General features: G+C 28.0%; 1 protein-coding gene across 7 annotated transcripts in view; it reads left to right on the plus strand.

Moving 5' to 3' along the window:
• Positions 1–965: 965 nt before the first annotated feature.
• mask (multiple ankyrin repeats single KH domain) overlaps positions 966–23,359 on the plus strand; it is an 83,602-nt gene continuing 61,208 nt past the window's right edge. For 2 of the 7 annotated variants that reach the window (XM_087160890.1, XM_087160891.1), the window contains exons 1-6: positions 966–1,346; positions 8,199–8,379; positions 13,967–14,036; positions 19,242–19,389; positions 20,801–20,945; positions 21,025–21,357. In XM_087160890.1, the coding sequence (XP_087017016.1) occupies positions 1,152–1,346; positions 8,199–8,379; positions 13,967–14,036; positions 19,242–19,389; positions 20,801–20,945; positions 21,025–21,357 (1,072 nt within the window). In that variant the 5' untranslated portion in view covers positions 966–1,151. Of the gene's footprint in view, positions 1,347–8,198; positions 8,380–13,966; positions 14,211–19,241; positions 19,390–20,800; positions 20,946–21,024; positions 21,358–23,359 lie in introns of all 7 variants that reach the window. The other 5 variants (XM_087160889.1, XM_087160893.1, XM_087160888.1 and 2 more) reach the window with 3 other exon arrangements.

Consider the following 23,359-nt stretch of genomic DNA (forward strand, 5'->3'; position numbering starts at 1 on the left):
TTTATCAGATTTTTATAGTATAGCGTGGAGGGCCATTTCCAGAGGAGCACGAGCATCAAGGGCCAGTCTCAATGCATGCGATTTTTCGCATGCATGAAACAAAACAAAAAAAAAAAAAACGATCCGCATACTGAAAAAAAGCAGTTGAAAATTTTAATAATGCTGAGAATCTGAATGAATCACTTCTATTAATATGTACTGATCAGATTCACGATCTTTGAAGTTTCTCTCGCAAGTCCACTGTGTTCTTTTCCTGCTCAGTTGTATGTAAATCGTTAAGCAAATACAACAACCTTTTTCCTTTCATCAATAGTACCGGCGTTTGAATGACCACATGTTTTAAATTTTCAGAAGTATTATTTTAATTAGCCACCGATTGCAGTTTTTCCGCGTGGAACTAAATCTGCGAAAAAAGAAAAAAAAAAGTTTTATAAGTTTGTTTGATGTCTTCCCTTCAGATGTTATTTTTCATTCTTGATTTCATTACAATCACACCTCGCATAAAAATTATTTTGCTGGTGCTTGTTTATGATTTCAATTATTTGTCAAATTAAATAGATTTGACCAGACGCAAAACTTTATGAACTTAAACACGTGCATAGTTTTAGTTTTAGTTTTGCTATCTCGAAATTTGACACCCCACCATAAGGCTAGATGTTTGTGTCTACAAAAAATAATTTATTGACTGTAAAATAAAAGCTTTAAGAACCTCTAATTATATATCAAATAAAAAATAAGTTTATTATTCACTTGAAATATTAATTTTTTGAAAACACTATTTAGTCATAAGAAACGAAATTTAAAGGTGCAATTTGATCAATGTTATTTAATATTTTCAAAAAAGAACTTTGAAAACGACTACCCTTTTTTTAATTTAAATTTTACATTGTTTTATATCAAGGGTCATTGATATAAATTTTATTTCCCTTAATTTTATAAATTGGGGTTGACGAATTCTTCATCAAATTGCAGAACAGGACCGCATACATTCACATCCGGGACATACACTGTAAAGATTACTGTTATGGCGGCGATGTGTTGGTCATAAGTATTAATAAACTTTATATAGTGATCCATACTTTTATTTTCAAATACATTGAGGCTTTTATTTTCCAAAACCTAGTGTTAAATGTCTTCAAATAATAAGAAACATGCAGAATGTAGTTCACAATTCTAAATGTGATAGCCTTAGAGACAGTGAAATAAACGAATCTATTAAAGACCATTCTAGGTCTTCGTCACCTCTAAGTGGTAATCTAAACGTAGAAAGGGGACCAAGCGTCACATCTCTTCAAACTCATTTTATGGCCGAAGTTTCCGAAAGTGAGGAGGACGATGTTTCGGATGTAAGTTGATTAAATAATTGTTTTTACATGTCGCGATGAACCTAAAACGTAATACATATAGTTAGTAGGCTTAAGCTATGTTTACACTCCTCACCGTAACAGATCAGATGTTTTTAAGCTATTATTAAGTGCCTTGAATAAGAAATCTTACTGATAATAATCTATAATATTCAATAAACATATATTCTTTCAATTATATTTACTTTTACATGTTTTCATAAGGTGTGACGTAAGCGAGCACAGCCCTCATTGTAATGTTGACCTCAACATTAAGTAGTTAAGTTAATACGTATTGATATTTAGAATAACATTCCTTCAAGAACAATATATTATACGATTATTTCCCTGTATCTCCTTCTAGTTATTTTTAAAGTTTTTCATCTTAATCAGTTCTTAATATGTTGATGCAATTATATTTTGTTGACATAAGCTTCCACTCAGCTTGTTGTTTTTTTTTTCTTAATAAAAGTTAGCGAATTCAGTTTCTTTAAAAATTTTCTGATAAAATCTCGTAAACTAATCAGAGTTCATTTCCTGCACTAAATGAGGTTTGAATATTAAAATACATCATTGGTTCTCAAGTGTTACAAACATTTTACCTTATTCACTATTTCATTTACAATTCGCTTAAATTTTAAAGATTTATAAATTCTATGAAATAAATATTTTATTGTTTCACCAGGCAAACACTTTTTCGTACTCAAATCACAATAAATAATTCTTTAATATTTTTACACACCCTTGTGATGACCTCACTTGTTGTCTTAAAATTAAATGATTACTATTCATTAAACTGATTTCTGAATAGGTTAAGAATGTTCTATAAGTCTAATTACAGTACTAGCTTGAATTTAAACTGAATTAAAGATTGTTAATTCTTATAAAATTACTTTTTTTAAAATATAATCTGTGATTGTACCAATTGAATATTTAATTAGTCAATAATTATGTGGAACCAATTTGTAACTGTAAAAACCATGAATGTTTTACACTTATGATAGCAATTGATAAGAGTATTTTGTAGACAAGGCACTAAATTGTGTAATTTGAAAATGTTAAATCATTGTTACTAAAAATAGAAAATATTATTATTAATTATTGCTAGTTTAATAATTATTGTTAATTTAATAATTTATTGTTAGTGCCTTTAACATTTATAAATTCAGTAAAGATTTTTGTTCAGGTAACTGTAAGGGAGGGCAAACCTGAGGTTTAGTTCTTAAGTTCTGGTTCGAAGGGGTTGCAAACTTATAATCAATATTATTGTGTATAAACTGTGTAAAGTGCATGAAAATCAGAGTGTAAAAAATCATGGATATTCTTCATTAATTTAAATTTTTATTTATTTTTATTTTTTCTAAACTGAATTATTGTGTGGTATTGACTGTCATAATATTTATAAAGAAAGTTTGTACATTTATGTTGAATATTTATATAATCATACAATAAATAACACTAAATTGTTTCTAATATAGCAGAATGGACTAAATTGTTTAAACACCTTTCCTGAAACAGTTTTGTTAATAGTTTAAATAGCTCTTAGAGAAATATTACACTATTAAAAATTCACTGTTTATTCTTTGTTATTTGTTGTTAGTAAATGTTTATCACTTTTAATTTGAATTTCTTTTCAAAAGGTTTTCAGATTTTTTAAATAAGTCTCTTTTTACTGATCTTAAAAAAAAATTGTTCCTCTAATTATTTTCAAACGCCAGTTTAAAATCTTATGAATAAATTTTGGGGAGATTTCCGTACCTTGATCTGTGGCAGAATAATTGGCAAGTCTTGGAAACTTCCGGGCAGCGGTCCGCAAGAAACTTAAAAAAAAAAATCACAGAATGGGACCAACTTGAAAGGTATAACTTGTAACAACCCCCAAGCAAAGATCTACATGTTTTTTTTTAAAAGAAATTTGCCAGTTTAAAATCTATTTGTAGTTAGCGTTACAGATCTCGATGCAGAAATATCCCCTAAATTTTAACATAGGTTAAAGATAGCTAAACATTTATACTGTTTTTATGAGCACATGTTAAGAATTTTTTGAAGTACAAAGGAACGGTGAAAGGAAAACAAATTTCAAAAAGAATATACTATGAATATTAATAAAGGTGACTTTAAATAACATTGGAAAACTTCTGCAGAGAGGTTTTGTTTTGGTTCAAATTTTAAATGTTTTTATTAAAATCTACTAATTACTATCATTCTGCAATCTTTATATTACATAGGATTTTCTTTTCCAATTTAAAGCTTGTTTTTTAATGTTATTTTTATCTGAATATCTGTGCTCTTTACATCAAAAATAGGAAGAAGAAAAAATGGGTGTAATATTTCATTCATGAAAGGGAAAATTAAATCCTCTGCCCACTTTTTTAGCATTATTAGTTACATTTATTTTATTATACTAAATATGCTCTTGTTAATTAAATGTCAATTAAAAAAACCCATTATGTATAAATATTGTCGACATTAACATTTTTTAAAAATCATTTTAGTATGGTTTGATCTTTGTTTACCTTAAAGACCTATTATCGGTATAAATCTTGACAATGCCAGATACAGAACTTACCTCTGTATATTATGTGTCACTTTCAAATTCCAATTACTATATTATTTTTAATAATTTTAATATGGTAGATGATTGTCTCAACATAAGGAAAAATTATTTAAATATGTAATCTTTAAGATTATTGATATTTGGAATAAGTTAAAAGGTTAACTCTTATCTTGATAATTTTACCCCCCCCCCCCCAATTAGTTATAGGTTGTTAAATCAAATTGGGCAATATCTGAAATTTTTAGTCATATTAACCCCTTGACGTACAAAGACGTAATTTGTTTCTGATGTCAAAATAATAATTGACGTGCCTTAGACGTCTTCAACACAGAGATGCCAGCTTGCTCCCGACAGCAAATAAATATTTTAAAGTGATAGTTTACCAATTGTGATTCTTGGTTTAATAAATTCAATTTAGTAGATTTTTATCGACCACTATTTCTAAATAATTCGTAGGCTTATATAATTTACCTCTTTTTAGTAATAAAATATATTTATTTTTTGTTGTAACACTAAGTTTGACGTTTTGTTATTCAAATAAAGTATTTTGAACAAGATACAAAGCTACATTTGAATGCCATAACAACCGATAAATAAATAGTATTTCTAGGTGCATTACTTTTGTGTTTAATGATATGTCAAGGAGTTAAGTGGCTGTCAAAGAAATCCATATTTTTTTAAAATTTTATAAATGTACAGTACAGAACCCTTTATCCGGAAATCAGAAAACCGGTAAACAAAAAAACCAGAAGGAAATTCGATAAATTTTCCCGCCATTTAAAAAAAAATTATTTTTTTTTTCCTCCTATGATTTTAGGATTTTTCTTTCTTTTTTGAAAAATGTTTACGTTACCATCATTTTAGAAATAATCATTAGTGTATTACTTCATCGTTTATTCTTCTTTTTAAGATTATTTCTAAATATGTATTTTTTTCAGTTGGGTTTAACAATAAAAAAACTGCTTTTTGTAACAATTCAGAAAACCAGAAAAATCAGTTATCCGGAATAGCGGTAGTCCCGATCGTTCCGGATAATCGGTTCCCTACTGTATATTATTATTAAAGTAGAGAAGTGAAGTAAATACTCATTGAAGTGCATTATATAAAGACAAATTCTGTTGCATAAGTATATAGTATAATTGTACATTTTGATTTTTGCATGATTTCTCATAAGCCACTTCAGTTATTTTACGTCTGACACAAAAATGCATAATTATTTGTTCTGAGTAAATATTAGAGTTAAAGAAAATGACTTTTTTGGAACCACGTAAAAGAAATATATAAATAATTACCAAAAGTTAACTGTACAGTTATGATCCAATTATCTGGGATTGATGTGATATATATTTTCTGGGTATCTAGTTTTTCTGGATTACTTGAAAACAGCAATTTATTATTTACAAGTCTGATTTTCTATGCTAGATAATATTTTTAAAAAGGACTTTCTTTATTATTAATTCAGGGACGGCCATTTCTGCATGTCTGATGTGCCGTTTTTGAACGAATGAATATGAAATACATAGTAGATATATGCAAAGCAATCTCACAACAGTGTATAAGTAGGGTCAGTGAGGTTAGGGCTCTACAGTTTTGTAATTAATAGCATGATTATGGCAATGTGGTTGGTATTGTCCTTCGAGCACTTTTAATGTAGTATATTTATTAGAGGTGCACAACCTTTTACAGAGAAGTGCTTATAGCGCAGAAGGTTGACAAACGAAGGGCCACGCTCATGTTAGGTAGTGTTGGCAGCAAATATAATTTTTTATGTAAATATCGGTGTTCTAAGAAATAAATTTTTTTATCAGTTAATCTCAGTAATGTTTTTGCAGAAAATGAAATACGTTTAATGATTAGAATTTATTAAAAGATGAAATAACATGCTTTTTTCCCTTTTTATCAATAATTGATATATTAAAAAAATATAAATTCTAACAAGGGGAAGAAAAAAAACTAACACTTACAAAGTGAATGAAAGAGTAAAAAAAATGCATACATATTTTGATGAATAATATAAAATTGAATTAAATATTTTAATTAGGAAAATTTATAGGGTTTGAATAGAAACCAAAAATTAAAGTACAATATAAGATTCCATATTTATTTAGTATATTACACTTTAGGCATTATTTTTATTTCTTGAATTTTTAGAGGTTTCATGAATTTTAAATTCAACTTTTTCTTTTTATAAAAAAAAATTCTCTTAGCTACAGACATTTTAAAACCAAAATACAAACAATGACCAATTTAAAAATTTGAGTTTTGCTCCACTTTTCTAATTTTTCTTGTTGCAATAAGAAGAAATATTGGATATATTTTATGAAATATTGGGATTTCAAATACGATGCCATCAGTGCAAATGGATGGCACTGACTGCCAAAAAGAAAAACGATGGAAAAATAACTTATATTTATGTTTTATGTTGAAATATGCACAAATAAATTATGTATAAAAGTGATTATTTAAATGCATGATCAATAACTTATGTGTCATAACATCATATTTAAAAATAACGGGATCGTCAAATTCTCACTAATAAGCATCACAATTGCAAAAAAAGCTTTAATTTATGATTTTTTAAAGCAACTCGAATGAATCATGTCTATAAGTAACTATTTAAATGCATGATTTAAAACCACCAATGAATGTATCGTAAAAACTGCTAATAAAAATAATTGAAAAATAACTTGGATTTTTGATAACATTTTCTGCACACATAGGTCATGGACCAAAAACTTTCTGCAACATGTCACTGTATAAACTCATTGATGAATAAAAATTTCAAAGCAAAAAAATTTTTGCACAAAAATATTTTATACTTTTACTGTTATTATAAAAATGTCAAAAGGAAAAACTAAACCATTGCAACAAAGATATGATGACTTTGTCTCGACAGATTTTAAAATAGTGGTTTTTCTTTAGAAGTGATGCAATGGAGAAATGCATCTGAATAACTTTCAAGTAAGAATAAGAGTTAGACTTTTTGACAAAACATTGCTACTAACTGTATATGGTATATATCATAAATGCCTAGGACGAGTAAATACCTAGTAGACAGGGCATTTATGAGTGGGTATTTCCCCAGGTATTTACAGTAAATACCCAAAAATTAGGTTTTTTTTAATTTTTTGTTTTTTTTAAGCATATAAACCTGATTTGTCTTGCTTCTAGTTCTGAGAATAACTACATACAAACATTAAATTTTCAATAAAGTTGAGAATTTTCCAGGCATTTATGAATTTTGGGTATTTACCCTAATTTATTAAGACCTGGGTATTTTACATCTATATCAGTGGTTTCCAACTTACATGAGGCGGGGGACTGCAATTAAAAACACCAGTCAAATGGCGGTCCGCAACTTTATTAAAATAGGACTCTTTTTAAATTCCTAGACTTTTCAGATATTTTCTTAAAATTGTAAAGATTAAGTAATAATATTGAAGAATTATTATTTTTAAAGTTATAATGGGTGAGTGCCACTTAGGGATGTAACGAATATTCGGCCACTATTCGGTATTCGGCCCTTTTGCCGAATATTCGGCCTAGCCGAATACTGAAGTTATTCGGCCGAATAATGAAGTATATGCTATTATTAATTATTTAGATTTGTGAAAGCCTTATTGTTGGCATCAAGATATTTAAAATATTACAAAAAATACATCAAGTTGTTAAATTTTATTTAAAATATGCAAAGTTTAAAAAAGCAAATTTGTTAATATTTATTTCATTTTTAATTTAAAATTTGAAAATTATTTAATTACAAAATTAAAATTTCAAAAGTGAAACTTTTAAAAAGTTCTCAATTTTCTGAGTTTTAATAATTTTTCTGACAAAAAAAATAGTTAAGAATACATTTAACAGTAGTAAGTAATGACTTCTTATCTTAAATAAAATAGCATATAAATTACAAGTATAACTACAACTAAAATATGCTATTATTAATTATTTAGATTTATAAAAGCCATATTGCCTTGTTATTGGCATCAAGATATTTAAATTATTACAAAAATAAATCAAGTTGTTAAAATTTTTTTGAATAAACAAAGATTAAGAAAGCAATTTTGTTAATATTTATTTAATTTTTAATTTAAAATTTGAAAATTACTTTAATTACAATCAAAAGAGAAATTTTTAAAAATTAAGTATTCGGCCACCGAATATTCGGTATTCGGCTATTCGGCCCCATCACTATTCGTTACATCACTAGTGCCACTACATATTAGCTACTCTTGCATTAGTTTGTATTAAAAATTTTCTAACTTTAATTAAAAAACTTTAAATTTTGTTAACTGTTTTAGGTTGAATCATTCATTTTAGAACAAGGAGATATCGATGAAGAACCAGGCTTAGACTCCTCCAAGTTTCTTCTTCGTGATGATGTATCAGAATCTGGCATTGATGTTGAAACTCAATGTCGCATTGAAGCTTTATTAGAAGCAAGTAGCCATTTGTTTGAAAATGGCCAATTAGATGCAGCTGGTATGTTTTCGTGCATATTTTTTTCAACTGTGTAAAAGTTATAAAATTTAAACTTTGCAAGCTTCAGAATTTGTTTTTCTTCTGTTCAAAAAAATAGAAAATTGCAGTTTGAAAATATATATATACAGTGGAACCCCGATTTTACGTTGTCCGTTTCGTACGTTATCCCGCTTCTTACGTCATTTTCTGCTGATCCGTGAAAATTGCCTATACCGATAATGTTAAAAAATCCCGGATTTTGCGTTGCCCCTTTTATGAAAATCCCGCTTGATGCGTCTTTCTACAAACAGATCAAAAAATATTTTTTATTCTATTCGAAATGGTTTTACTCATTTTTCCGTGCTAGCATACCAAATGAGATTTTCAGTCGGTTTTGTTTGAGTTCGAAAGCTATAGCATTTTTTCCCATTTTCGAAACCTCAGTCATCATGTTCTTTTCTCGAAAGAAGATGTCGAAACGAAAAAACTTTTCTCTGGCCGAAAAGGCTGAAATCATCGAAAAAGCTAAAGAATTTTACGGCACTAAAGTTGATCGTGCTAAATCTTTGGGTATTGCTTATTCAACTTTGCAAATGATTTTAAAGCAAGAAGCTTCAGTAGAACTAAACTCTGAAAAACTCGGAAAAAATACCAAGAAGAGAAAAACCCTTAAAACATCTCCGTATGATGAGTTAGAAAACATTTTAATGAACTGGTTCAAGGAAGCCAGAGCAGCTAAGATTCCTATAAATGGATCCATCCTGAGAGAAAAGGCGCTTGAAATTGCTGAAAGGCTTAAACTCCAAGGTTTCAGTGCATCAAATGGCTGGATCGATCGATTAAAAGAAAAGGAACAATTTATGCTTCAAATCTATATGTTGCGAATCCGATAGTGTGGCTTTGACAACTGTGTAACAGTGGAAAGAAGAAATTATGCCAAATTTATTAAAGGGCTATAATCCAAGTGACATATTTAATGCGGACGAAACGGGATTGATTTTCAACCTATTGCCAAACAAGACATTGACAATTAAAGTTGAAAATTGCCATGGAGGAAAGCTTTCAAAAATGCGCTTTACTGTTTTGCTCTGTGCAAATGCCGATGGAAGCCAAAAGTTAACGCCTCTTGTAATCGGTAGAGCAGAGAAACCACGGTGTTCCAAAAATATCAAAAGTTTTCCTACCGATTACACTTCAAACAAAAAAGCATGGATGACACAAGCATTATTTAAAAATTTTCTTCGAAAACTGGATAAGAAAATGAATTTTCAAAAGCGCAACATAATTTTATTCCTAGACCAATGCACTGCTCATTTAAACCTTAATTTGAAAAACGTGCGAATATAGTTTTTTCCAGCTAACTGTACGAGCAAACTTCAACCACTGGATTTAGAAATTATACGATCATTTAAAGAGTGTTGCCGGAAGCAACTGGTTAGAAAATCTCTAATGTTTCTTGATTCTGGTGACTTTCAGGATGCTTCTAAGGCAAAAATTAATGTTCTTGAGGCTCTTAATTTGATATCGTCAGTTTGGAACAGTGTCGACCGAAAAAGCATTATCAATGGATTCAATAAAGCAGGATTTTCAATATCGGAGGAGGAGAGCGCTGTTGTTTTAGAAGAAGAAGAAGGTAGCGTGTCTGAAGTTGAGGACCTTCCAGAAGTCGATGAAGCATAACATCGACTGTGACACAGATATCATTACTTCAGAAATCCCTTTCATAAGTGATTTAATGCCTGATTCCGACAATAGTGCTGATGACGATAAAGATGAAATAACAGAAGACGTGCCGACAGCTGATCAAGCGATATAAAGCATAAAAACTCTAAAACAATTTTTACTTGCAAATGTAAATCAAGAAGCAACTTTGCAAAGAATTGTTAGCATTGAACGAGCTGTATACGAAATTGTAGCTAAAAACGAAAAGCAAGTAAAGATTACTCATTTTTTCCATTAATTTAACTGGTAGGTGTCAATTTTTAAAAATATGCATAGATTTTTCTTAACCCCGATTTTACGTTATTCCGCTTCGAGCGTTTTTTATCGCTAGTCCGACAAAAAACGTAAAATCGGGGGTTTCACTGTATATATAAATTAAAAACTATTAATTTTTATGTATATCTCCATTTCTCTATTATCCCTGGGAAGCATCATCAAATCATACAGCATATCTACTATTCAGACTGATTTGCGGAAAACTTTTTGAATTTAGAGTATTCTTTTCTTTTTTTCAGAATTATATCTTCTAGATTTTTAGTTATACTATCTAGTGATTCTGCTCGTATGTTTTGACTCATCAAATACACTAAAAATCGTGGTGGGGACGCGAAAAATAAGTTACGACACATCCCTAGTGCCATGTAATTTTCCAGCATGAAAAATACCCGTTAGCACATTTATAGAGGCAAAATTAAAATCTAACTTTGAATAATTGAAAAGAATTTTTTCCCTTTGTTATTAATAACCAAAAGAGAAAATTATAATAATTCTGAGTATCAAATTGCAGCTTTGCTTTTTCTTGCAGCAGATGTTTGAACAGTCCTAATTTAAAAGCGTGATGGTTCAAATATTGATTTGAATTTCTTTTGTCTATCAATAGATAAAATATTATTATGAATATAAAAATTTAAAAGAGGGATTAAGAAGCTAAGAATTCATAATTTAAATGGGGTTCTACTTGTAGTTAAATAGAACTCAGTAATATAGTAATATTAACTCGTCATTGGTCAACAGTGTTTGCAAGTGCAATGACGGGTTAACTCGTCATTGCACATGCATAATCTATTTTAATTTATGAAACCCAGGACGATATATAATATTGTTCATTCATTAAAATGTTCTACTTTACTTCAATATTAAATTGCGAAATGAAAACCAAATACCTGGCAAAGTTACTGTGTAAAATTGCAGGTGTGTTAACAAAAGAATATATCCTCTTTATTTTATATATAAATGTATTTAAATTTTTTATTGGATCAATGCTTGTATTGCAGCAATAAAATGAACTCCGTGAATAAAAGAAGAGGTTAGAAAATGTCTAGTTATACTTTTTAATTATATAATTGCAGAATTTAATTTTATAATTGCAGAATAAGTTTTTGGAAAATTTTGATAGTGAATTAAGTGATTAAATGTTTTAATATTTATTAATAATACTGATAATATGAAAATGATTAACCAATTCTTTTATTATAAAATTTCCCTCAGAGATATCTGTTATAGAACTGAAATAGACTTTTTGCAGTTAATGTAATTATCAATTTAATATATCAGGATATCTCGTGATATATTGACTACCTATTTCTCCAAATATTACTTAAATAAGTAGCTGTATTCTTTTGAATTATGGAGTAATATAAAGGTGATTGAAAATGTAAATTATAATTAAAAACAATAAATAGTTAAAAGTAAAAAAAGTTTAGTTTTGCGTAAGTGGGCAAATGTGTGATAAAATTATAAAATGAAGTATCTTTCTTAATTTCAAATGAATGTCTTTTTTGTTTATTTATACAAATGCTTCTAAGTTAAGACGAATACAAATGTTTCTCTTAGATTTTTGTAAATGCTCCATTTGTTACTCATCAATTATTTTCAGGCCATTTGAAATCTTAAATTATTGATTATTAAAGTAGTGTAATAAATTAATAAATTTGTTATTTTTTATTTTAATTTTATAATGTGCAGTAAAATGTAATTCAAATTTCTTCCTGTATTCTTCCTAACGTGAAAGTTTCCACTACTTTATGCATCTTTCATATTTTTAAGTTTGGGTGACCACAGAACAGAAGAATTAGGAACAAGAAATATCAGAGAATGTGATTAATTTGATCTTTAATAAAATAATTTGATCTTTCATATCATTTTATTTTCCCTGAATAATTCCTTTTAGCATTTCAATTAAATTTTCTGAGGTAACCTATAAGTCCGTATTTTATTTTTATTTTTAAAGTTCTCTTTTAAAAGTTTCTTTAAAAAGCTGTTTTTGACAATTATTTATAATGAACAGTATTAATATAATTATATCAGTCCTATCAGACCCGATATCCTGATAAAATTGATTAATGAAACAAAATGAAGTACATTAAATTTGAAACTTAATTTAATTTTTAATAATTTTTTTTTCATTTAGAGGCGTTGATAATTTTGAACATTTATTAATATTTCAAAAAGTTGATTTGCACAGTGAACAACTTATGAATAAACAGTATAAAAACATTAAACAAAAATTGACTTATAAAAATTAAGTTTTGGCTTTATTGCTTTGATATACAAATTTTGAAAATTTAATTAATACTTAAAAAGAGAAAAGGGTATTTTTCTGCATTACTTAATGAGAACTTTGCATTGTTCTTATATTTATACCTATTAGGAAATGAGGAAAGCCATAAATTTAGCACATTAGCTATAGATCTTAAACAAAGTAGCAACAATGAGGGACCATTGTATATAGTAATTCAGAAATAAAAGGGTCTGTATGCTAGAGGGGACAGCTACCATATTATATTTTTTGTGACCAGTAAAAACTTGAACTATTCCAGGTTATTATTTTAATTGGTCCCAAACTTAAGTTTCTCCCTGAAATTGTTTTGGTTCTAATTTTGATATTTAATGAAATAACTTATAGGTTAAGTAAGTCAATTTGCATCAAGATTCGAGTTTATCTCAAAAATTTCGTAACGAGTGAAAATACTCGTAAATAGGGTTCTTAGCTATCTTGGTATTGATTTTCCTGATAAAAAATATATTCTCCTAATTGCCTTTATTATTAGCTTATTGTATTGATATTCCAGATTTTTGTGTCTCAAATCTGCATAGGATAGTTTCTTTTCTTTTTTTAATATTCACAATTATTGATTTATCTTTCTTCCGATTTTAAAAATGATTAATTCCTATCATATCATAGAATTTTAATCACAGATTTCAGTAATCATATCATAGAATTTTCATCACAGATTTCAGTAATCATATCATAGAATTTTCATCACTGATTTCAGCAATCATATCATAGAATTCTTTTTAATGACGAATAAACTAAATTCCACTAAATTACACAACTGTAATCTGGCATATTCCCTGTAAAATTAATTGTAATACACTATAATGCAACTCCGCTTTAAAACTATATCATTAGAGAGGTTTTAAACTAGATTATAAATTTTAAATTTAATATTAGTATGAAGACTTTTAATAAATTGATAGATTATTTAAAAATTATTAAGTGTTCAATGCTTTATTGATAAAGTTATGCTGGAATCTTTTAAATTTTTCTGTTAAGTTAACCTTTCTATTTTAAATTTCACTCAAAAATTATTGAGGAATGAATTTAGTCTCTATAATTTTTATTTGATAACACTATGAGTACGAGCAGTATTCCTTATATGTGTTTTAGCTCTGATTATTTTAAATATTTTTTAATGCTTAATATCTTATATTCTTTTATGTTGTAGTTTAGTATGTGAAACAATTTTTATATTTAATTATTAAAAATTTTTGAAAAGAGCAAATAGCTTAAGAATTAAGTTATTAAAATAATTGATTAAAGACTTATTTACTTAATAATCTTTCCTCTCCTTATGTATATCATGTTTTTTTTTCCTGAGAACAGGTGATGGTCTGTGTGAAAAAAATTTAGAACATTGTGCCGAGAGGCTGTATTGGGGAAAGTTTCGAACAAGGTATTAAAATGATTAGTTTTTCTTTATTTTTAACATAACTTTTATTTCAGGTTTCGAAATGATTGCTTTTTCGGATGACTTATTAACAAATCAGGAGGTTTTGAAGAAGTTGTCTTCCACTGTAAATTGTGCTTTAGACGAAGCTGCGGTTATCCTTAGTCGAATGAGACCATGGTAGGTTGCATTTGTTAATAAACATGCATTCATGCGAGGGTTCGGACAATGCTGTTTCGTTTAAAGACAGTTTTGTTATCGTGAATCAAATTGGCTGATTTGTTTTTTCATTCTTAACAGCATGCTTGTAATTATTTTAATATATTTAAACAAATAATGAATGTGTCAGGACATTTAATTGATAGGAAACTACATGCCAACTAACGAGTTTAACTGGAAGACTTAATCATTTATTTGATTGTGAAAAAAATATTTAAATAGATTTTTTCATGGTCCGGTTATTTAATTTTAAAAATTATCGCTTTAAAGTTAATAACTATTTTACTTTAATTTACAAACTACATGCTGAAGTCAAATTATTCCTGGCTTAATTTTTTAAACGTTTTATGTCCGGAAACTGATTTAATTTTTTTAAAACGCTTTATTATACCTTATGAAACTGGTTGTGAGCTTGCGTTCATTCTATGCTTTACAGTTTGTTTGTCCCCATGTTTTTTTTTTTAAACTGTAAGTATTGTTCAGAATATATCTTTCTTAAACCTCATCATTTATACATATATATTTAACTCAAGATAACTAAGGAATTGTTTCATAGACTACTATCTTTTTTCAGTTTTGGGTTACTTTAACATTTTAAGTTTCAAATATTTATAACTTTCAACTTCCATCTATAATTTTAAAAAATGTAAGTCTTTCCCATCATCCACATTAAATTGCTTTGGATAATATATATAAATGTATAAAATAAAAATTTTCAAATTGTAGTCTATGAATCAAATGATTAGTTAAAGAGTAACTTATATTCAAGTTCAGTTATCTAGGATCAATATGCTTCTCAGACCTCTCATACATCCTTCTACACTGGAAAACTTTTTTAATTTCTCATTAATAATGTTTGATCTAATAATAACAGCGTTTGTATTCCATGTAATTTTTGTGCTTGTTTACAATGCTTGTAATGTATATTTGCATTTTATTTTTTTAGTAGCTGTGAAATTTGTGTGAAGTCTTGTGTTTTTGTCAAAAGAGTGATTGTGAGAATTTTTTTTCATAAATGCTTACTAAACCAGTGAATTTTCTATGTTTAATTTTTTATGCGAAATTAATATCAATAAAAGAAATGCATTTATTCTTGCTCAATAATATAAATTGCTTGTTATTGTAGCTCAGTAGAATAAACTAACTTAAAACGTTGACTTAAAATGCTAAGCGTAAAATCAAAATGCTATTAAGTATCTGAAAATAGTTTATTAATTATTTGCTAATTTCACTTTAGGTAAAATGATATGTCTGTCAAACTTAATGTTTAGAAAAACTAATGACTTAGAAACAGAATTTATTTTTTACAGACTATACCACCACTCTCTGTTATGCTTTTCATTAACTTTTTTTTTCTTTCGTATATGCTTTTAGATATTGTTTGATTAAAGCACTGTTCTAGAAAGTGATAATTTTTTTAATTGTTTAAATATATTTATCTCAGCTTTTGTAGCTTTTCTTTAAGTGGAAAGGGGTTCTGGCGATTTTATTTTTCTTAAAAAGACAGCAAGGTACACCACAGAACAATGAAATCCTCTGCAGAAAAATTTTCATTTAGAGGTGAACTATTAAGATCTGTATCCTTGCAGAATAACTTATAACCATAGCACAATAAAAATTTCATATAGTGTTAATAGTTTTTATTTTTTTTATGTTGACAATTACAATTATATATTTTTTGCAGTTTGTTTGTAAAATAAAATTATTTGACATTTAAGATAAATGGAAGTTTCTTATTAATTCTTGATAATACCCTCAAAACATTTGTCATTATGGAATTCTTGTAACAGTACATTGAGTATATTACCAATATTGACTTAGTCAGTCGTTGGCAGAAGTGAGTTATTAAGTCTTTATATGTCTGTCCCCTTTTTTTTTTTCAAAAAAAAATTTCATCTGGTCTCATGTCAATATAGCATTGGTATGTTGCTAAAGGCTATGTGTATTAGATTCAGCTCCCTCTTTTCCCCAAAAGACTACATATGTTTAAATGACTAACACATAATCTTTTACTAGATATTGACTTGGTCACTTTTTCCAGTTCAGTCACAATATGTCTGTGCATTTCTTGGTGATTTTAAACAATTGTCTCTAGTTAAATTATTTTATTAGCGTTAGACACCATTCTTAACTTTTCTTCCTATAACCGAGTTTTTTTTTTTTTTTAAAAATCTTTTTTCAATTAAATCTTGTCTAAATTCTTGTCTTATCTTTTCTAATCTTTATTCAGTTTGTAAAATAATGTGTAGAATTTTTCCTGAAGTATATAAATTATATATAATATAATTATTAATTATAATATGAAATTATATGTTATAAATTTTTATGTAAAACTGTATTTGAGACAGGTGGTGCAACTTTTAGAGACATTGTATACACACTTTAGTATGGCAATTATGCTATAAATCTCAAGGCAGCATTAAAAAAAAGGGGGATGGATTTTTTTAAACATAATTTTATTTAATTTCTGTCATTCTTATTTTTTAACTTTGGATATATTCCTGATGCCTTTCTAATATTTCTCAAATAGGCATATAACAATTTATTTTAGTTTAGTTAGTTTTTTAATTAAATTTGTTAGTTAGTTAGGTAACTTTATATTTCTATTGCCTTTTAATCTCCCCAGTGCACTATTTCTAAGTTGACAAATCCTATCTACCAAAAAATATGTTATATATCAGGGATGAGATTCTTCCGCGGATTTCCGCTTTTTTTTAGATTTTTCCATTTTTCCCGCTAATTTCTGCTGAAATTTTTTTGAACAAGTTAAAATATTTTATGAGGAATTTAATTTTCCTCGGAGCGAAAGCATTGAAGTCCTCATTCCTCCCTCTGAAGTTTCTCAAAAAATCATTTCCTTGGGATAAAACTGGTTGACCTTTATACAGAGATGAGAATTTTTCGCTTTTGCCTTTCGAATTTCAGCCTTTTTATCAAAAACTCGGATTCTCTAAAAGTTTTTTTTTTTTTTTTTTTTTGAAAATAAATATCCCGCGTTTTTTTTTTTTTTTTTTGAAAATTCAATTGTTAAAATAAAATAATCATATTTATTTACAATTTTCAAAGATAAACAAAAAATTCAAACTACATTCTAGCTGCTAACCCACCCTTCCGTATTTTTACTTATTTTAGCTATTTTCTCTTCACAGAAAATAAGATTTTCCGTATTTTTATTCGTCCGCCAGATACCTCGTATTTTTGCAATTCAGCCGTCATGACCCTGTTGTCTGCCGTGAAAGCAAACAAAAAATAAATAAATAAATAAAATAATAGAGGTGGATTTGGGGTGCAAAAAATTTATTTGCTCATTCACATAATCTTGTAAATTTTTATTTCTTATGTCTAAACAAAAACAATACAAACAACCCTTTTAGAAATCCCAAGTCCAGTCCCTCGCGATTTTAATATCAATCATCGATTTCGTATTTACCTGATTTAAAAGTTGCGCTATGCGATTCTTATTTACGCTATTCAAGCATCGCACATTATGATTCTTAGTTACGAGATTTAAAAATCCAATATCGCGTTTTGCATTTATGCATTTTTAAAATCGCTATTTTATTATCAAACATCGATTTTCATGTTTGCCTGATTTAAAAATTGAAAGTTGCGAGTCTTATTCAGGCGATTTAAATATCGTACATTGCGATTCTTATTTACGAGATTTAAAAATCCAATATAGCGATTTGTATTTACGCTCTTTTAAAACCCTATGTAGCGATTCGTATTCACGCAAGCTTAAAATCCTATGTCGTGACTCGTTTTTGCGGTTGTAATATCAAACATCGATTTTCGTATTTATACGAAATCCAATCCAATAAAGTAATTTGTATTTACGCTTTTTAAAACCCTATGTAGCGATTGGTATTCATGCGAGCTTAGAATTCTATGTCGTGATACGTTTTTGCGGTTGTAAAATCAAACATCGATTTTCGTACTTTAAACGTGTTTTAAAAATTAGACATTGTGATTTGTATTTGCGCGGTTTGAAAATTATGCATCGTGATTCGTGTTTACGTGCTCTAAAAATTACGCATCATGATTTGTATTTCTGCATACTTTAAAATTCTATATAGAGTTTCATATTCACGTGATTTAAAAGCCTCATATCGGGATTCATATTGTCTCAATTTAAAAATAAGGCATGTGATTAATATTTATATATTCATACAATTTTAAAATTAATCATCAGGATTTATAATCACATGGTATAATCACATGGTTTAAAGATCTCACTCTTTTTGACAAATTTTTGTGTGTGTATATATATATATATATATATATATATATATATATATATATATATATATATATATATATATATATATATATATATATATATATATATATATATATATATATATATATATATATATATATATATATATATTCATTCTTGGATTTCCTCTTTTTTACTTTCTGACTACTCTCATCCCTGTATATATGCAACACAAAAAAGGTGACATTTCAGTTTAAATGTATTGTGTTGTCTTAACCTACTTTTATTTTGATTATGCATTTTAAATTGATTAATTTTTAATATAAAAATAACACATTTTTATATTTTGTCTATTTTTACGCATGTATTAATTACTCCAACTCCATGCTAAATTTTCAACTGTAATGAAAGTTACTTTTGAGATGAGCATACTTAATGGTTCACTATTTTAAATATTATGCTAGATAAGAAATATAATCATGTCATCTGTCTATATCACGCATTGGTTTTTTACCAATGTCACTCTGTAAAAATTAAAGTTAATTTGCGTATAACACCTACTTCAATCCTACCTAAACTCCATTTTTCTCCCCCTCCTATAAAAGAGTAAAGGAGAAAAATAGAATAAGTTCATTATGCTTTTCCTTCAATGTATAGTATTTTCAACAATAGACAATTATGTTATTTATTTCATTTATTTTCTAGTATATTTAAAATACAATTTTAGTGTGAAATGAAAAATAATAAATATTGATAAATGAACATCACTTTAGTTCTACACTTGCTGAAGCTTGCAGTCATGGTGATATTACAACTGTAAAAAAGCTGCTCAGTGAAGGCAAGAATATTAATGAAGTGACTGAAGAAGGTGAAAGTCTATTGTCGTTAGCATGTTCTTCTGGCTATTATGAACTTGCTCAGGTAAATTTTTATTTCATTTTGGTTTAACCTGTACTGTCTTTTATTCTATTTTAAGCATGGACAATACTCGAGCCGCATATGGTTCTGTTACGCTAAATTGTCCATCTCAAGGGATAATTTTATCTTTCTATTTCAACTTTCATTTGTAATTGCTTGCATAAAAAATGCAAAATAAAATTAAATTTTGAGGGAACAATAGAAAAACCATGTAAGAAATGTATTTGAAATCACCAGTAAAGATAATTTCACCAAGATGTAATTTTGGTCTTTTATTAGAATAACTAGTCTATGGCTTGTATGATGTAGTTTTGGTCTTGTATTAGAGTAACAAGTCTATGGCTTGTATAAACACTAGTCTGGTCCTTCATCATTATGTTGTCCAGTGCATGAACAGTTTACAAGACAACGATAAAATAAAACAAAACAAAGAATAATGATATTTTTATGCTTTATGACATCAGATAGATTTTCGAATTGAGGATATTTTGCACAGTAAGCTGAAAGTTCATTTGAATCTACAAATGTTTGTAAAATTGGTGAAGTTTATATAACTGAGTTTTATCTAGAATATATAGTGACATTTTTCACAGTATAGCAAATTTGGCACTTGACCACTAAACTCTACAATTCAATTTTAAATATAAGGTACCCCAATCTTTAATTGAAATAGTTTTTTTTTTTTTTTAAGAAATTAATTTTTATATTTTTGTGAGAAGAAATTCATTACAAAATTTATGTATGAAGTATTTTAAAAGGAGTGCACTTGGAAATAAAAAGTAATCATATATTTGTTGTGTGGAATTTAGACTCTAAGTCCTATTTGCTGCCTCATCGTGGCGCATGGATGCCACTAGGTGGAATGGACATAGTACGTCGGAAGTTAAATCCTGGTAGGGCCATCCGAGATCTGAAGGCCTTTCCATTATGCCCAGCTAAAGCATATAGGCAAAGGAGCTAATCAGTCTTCTTTCTTCTGGTCTTTTGAACTGAAAACACTGCCCTCCTCTCATCTTCATGAGTTCATGATCAGTCTTGCAGATTTCTTAGTTGTATGAATCTAGAACTCAGACTTATCATTACACGCGCATTTGGTGCTTGAATTTGATCTAGCTGGTGCTGGATTGAGAAGAATTGACAAAACCTAGGATAAAAATTTTTAAAAAAATTGCTGTTATCAGTATTTTTAAAGCATTTGTATAACACCACAAGTTAATCTTTATTTAACTCAGCTTTTAATAGTTTCCAATTTTGCCAAAATTTGTTTTCTTCAAGCATATACTAAATCTTAGATATAAGACACCAATGGTTGTCCTCTTAGTTTGCTTGATATTATCTGTCATTTATTGGATAAGCTATTTTGTTTTATAATTTCTTTATTTATATTTTAATAATAAATAATTTATATTATTAGTTACTGCTTGCGATGAAAGCTAATGTGGAGGATAGAGGTTTGAAAGACATGACACCTTTAATGGAGGCTGCAAATGCTGGACATCTAGATATAGTTAAGCTACTAATTCAGCATGGGGCTGATGTTAATGCCCAAACATCTCAAGGTTCTAATTTAATTCATTGTTTCTTAAATATGTAAATACTGTTCAGTAGTAGGTAATAACACATGCATATGTATTTCAGAGAAAAAATTGAAAAGTTCCAAAGTAAAAAATCAAGAAATCAACATGAAAGCTCAGCAGGAGATGCATGGTGCTATGCCACCTATAGTTTGTCCGGAAGGTAATACGCCGCTGATGTTTGCATGTGCAGCAGGCCATGAAGATATTGTGAGGGTTTTACTTGATGCTGGTGCTAGAGTGGAAGATCACAATGAAAATGGTCATACACCTTTAATGGAGGCTGCCAGTGCTGGTCATGTAGAAGTTGCAAAACTTCTGGTTGAAAGAGGGGCTAGCATAAATACACATTCTAATGAGTTTAAGGAAAGCGCTCTCACTTTGGCCTGTTACAAAGGTTTGCTGTTTCTTATTTATTCAGTTTTATAATTAGATATTAATACATTAAAGATTTTAATGTTACTGAAATGTGAAATGCATTTCAGTACATAGACAGACATATACATTTCATACATAGAAATGTATAGTAGAACCTCCAAAATCATAAGTCAATTTTAAAAAATCAATGGAATCAACCGTTTAGATTTACATGCAGCTATCTACAAATAATTTTTTCACATTGGTAGCAAAGGAGTACAGCTATCTAGAGAAACTTTTTAGTCAGAGCTCTTCCTAGGAATAAAAAAAGTCAGGGCACTTTCTCACAGAAAAGGGCACTCACTTAACACTGTAAAAATTAATTAAATTGTGTAATATTATGTAATAACTGAATTTGATCCTCAATAATTTTTAACTTAACCCTTTTTATTTTATATATATATATATATATCTCAAAAGTAATTCTAAAACATCATAAACAAATATTTTGTAGTTTATAAAAATTATGTTAAAAGACAATCTCTGAGCAAAAATTTTTTTCATAAAAAAGTAAACTGAAGAAAAATTTGCTAATTGATAAACAACTTGAAAGCTTTTTTTATAATTCAATCTGAAAATTATGAAGAAATAAACATATAAAAGTGCATTTTTTTAAAAAAAATATTTATTTAAAAAATAATTTAAAATAACTTAAAATAACTTAAAACATTCATTAATATACTCCTTGAAAAAAAGAGAAACTTTTGAAAATTTAACCAATTAAGAATAACCCTAACAAATAAATATTTGCAATAGTAATCAGAATTAAACCTATAATCACATATAATTTTACCTGTCTGTAATTATTATTTAAACAGTGAGTTATTAATTTTTAAAAATGGAATATGAGTAAAAAGGCAGTTCTTTTAAGGGATAGCGCTTATTTTCACAAAAAGGACACATTTATAGGGATCAAAGGTCAGATAGGACAGGTCGCCCTATTTAAAACATTGTGTTAGTAATGTAAGTACTACTTTATGAGTACCACTATCAAGGTAAAAATACTAGGGAGCTTGAGCCTTGCTCTCTCTTACTTGCCAACTAAATTTTCAGTTGGTAACCCCAGTGGCTGATAGATTCCAATGACTTCATAGTCACTTTTTTTTTGAAACCTAATTAGTTGGTGTCTGATCCTTTTAATTTAATTGCCACTTTGCAAAAAAATTTTTTATATGGATTAAATTTGATTAAAAATAAATAAATCCATATTAGAAATAATCTTTGGCTATAAAAAGTTAATTCAACAATAAAAGTAATATAAATATGTGTCAAAACTTAATTGAACTTACTGACAAAATTCATTTAATGTATACATTACAACTTTTCATTCACCTTAATTTTACCACCACAAATTGATAGATTCTGAAGGATCAAAATTTTGAATGGTGACAGTGGTCATTTTAATGAAAATTCTGTTTTCCAGAGTCTCTTTCTACGTTTAAGTAATTTTTATCATTACACTATTTCTCAAAGATATGCCGGCAAAAAGTTACCTGTTTATTTTAAGTCTCCAATTTTTTGTGTTGACTCGCCACGTGGTGAGTCGTTACTTTTAGGTCTATTGCTAAGCAATAAAACTGCTCAGGTCTTTTTAGAACACTTTGCTTGCTTTCTCCTTAGTTGTTTAATACTCCAATTTTTATAATTAATATTTTTTATTGATGATTTTCATTATATTAGAGGCTACACTTTCTGCTCTTTATTGCCTGCCAATCCTCGCATGAATATTTATGAATGAATAACTGTTCATGTTGCTTCGCTTGCTTGTTTAACCTGCTAAAAGACTGACTATTGAAAAGCAAAATATTGGAGTGGATTAATATTCACTCTTAAGGAACCACAATTTATTTACTCGAAAATATGTTGAAAAATTTAGTTGGACTTATTGTTTATAACTTTGGAGAACATAACTGTAGAAAAATTATAATTTTTCTTCTAATATATTTTTTTAAATGAAATCACACAGTATTAAAAATATCCTT

Source organism: Parasteatoda tepidariorum, chromosome 4, assembly GCF_982258835.1.
Source record: "Parasteatoda tepidariorum strain Cologne lab strain chromosome 4, Ptep-v5.0, whole genome shotgun sequence".
In the NCBI taxonomy this organism is placed as follows: domain Eukaryota; kingdom Metazoa; phylum Arthropoda; class Arachnida; order Araneae; family Theridiidae; genus Parasteatoda; species Parasteatoda tepidariorum.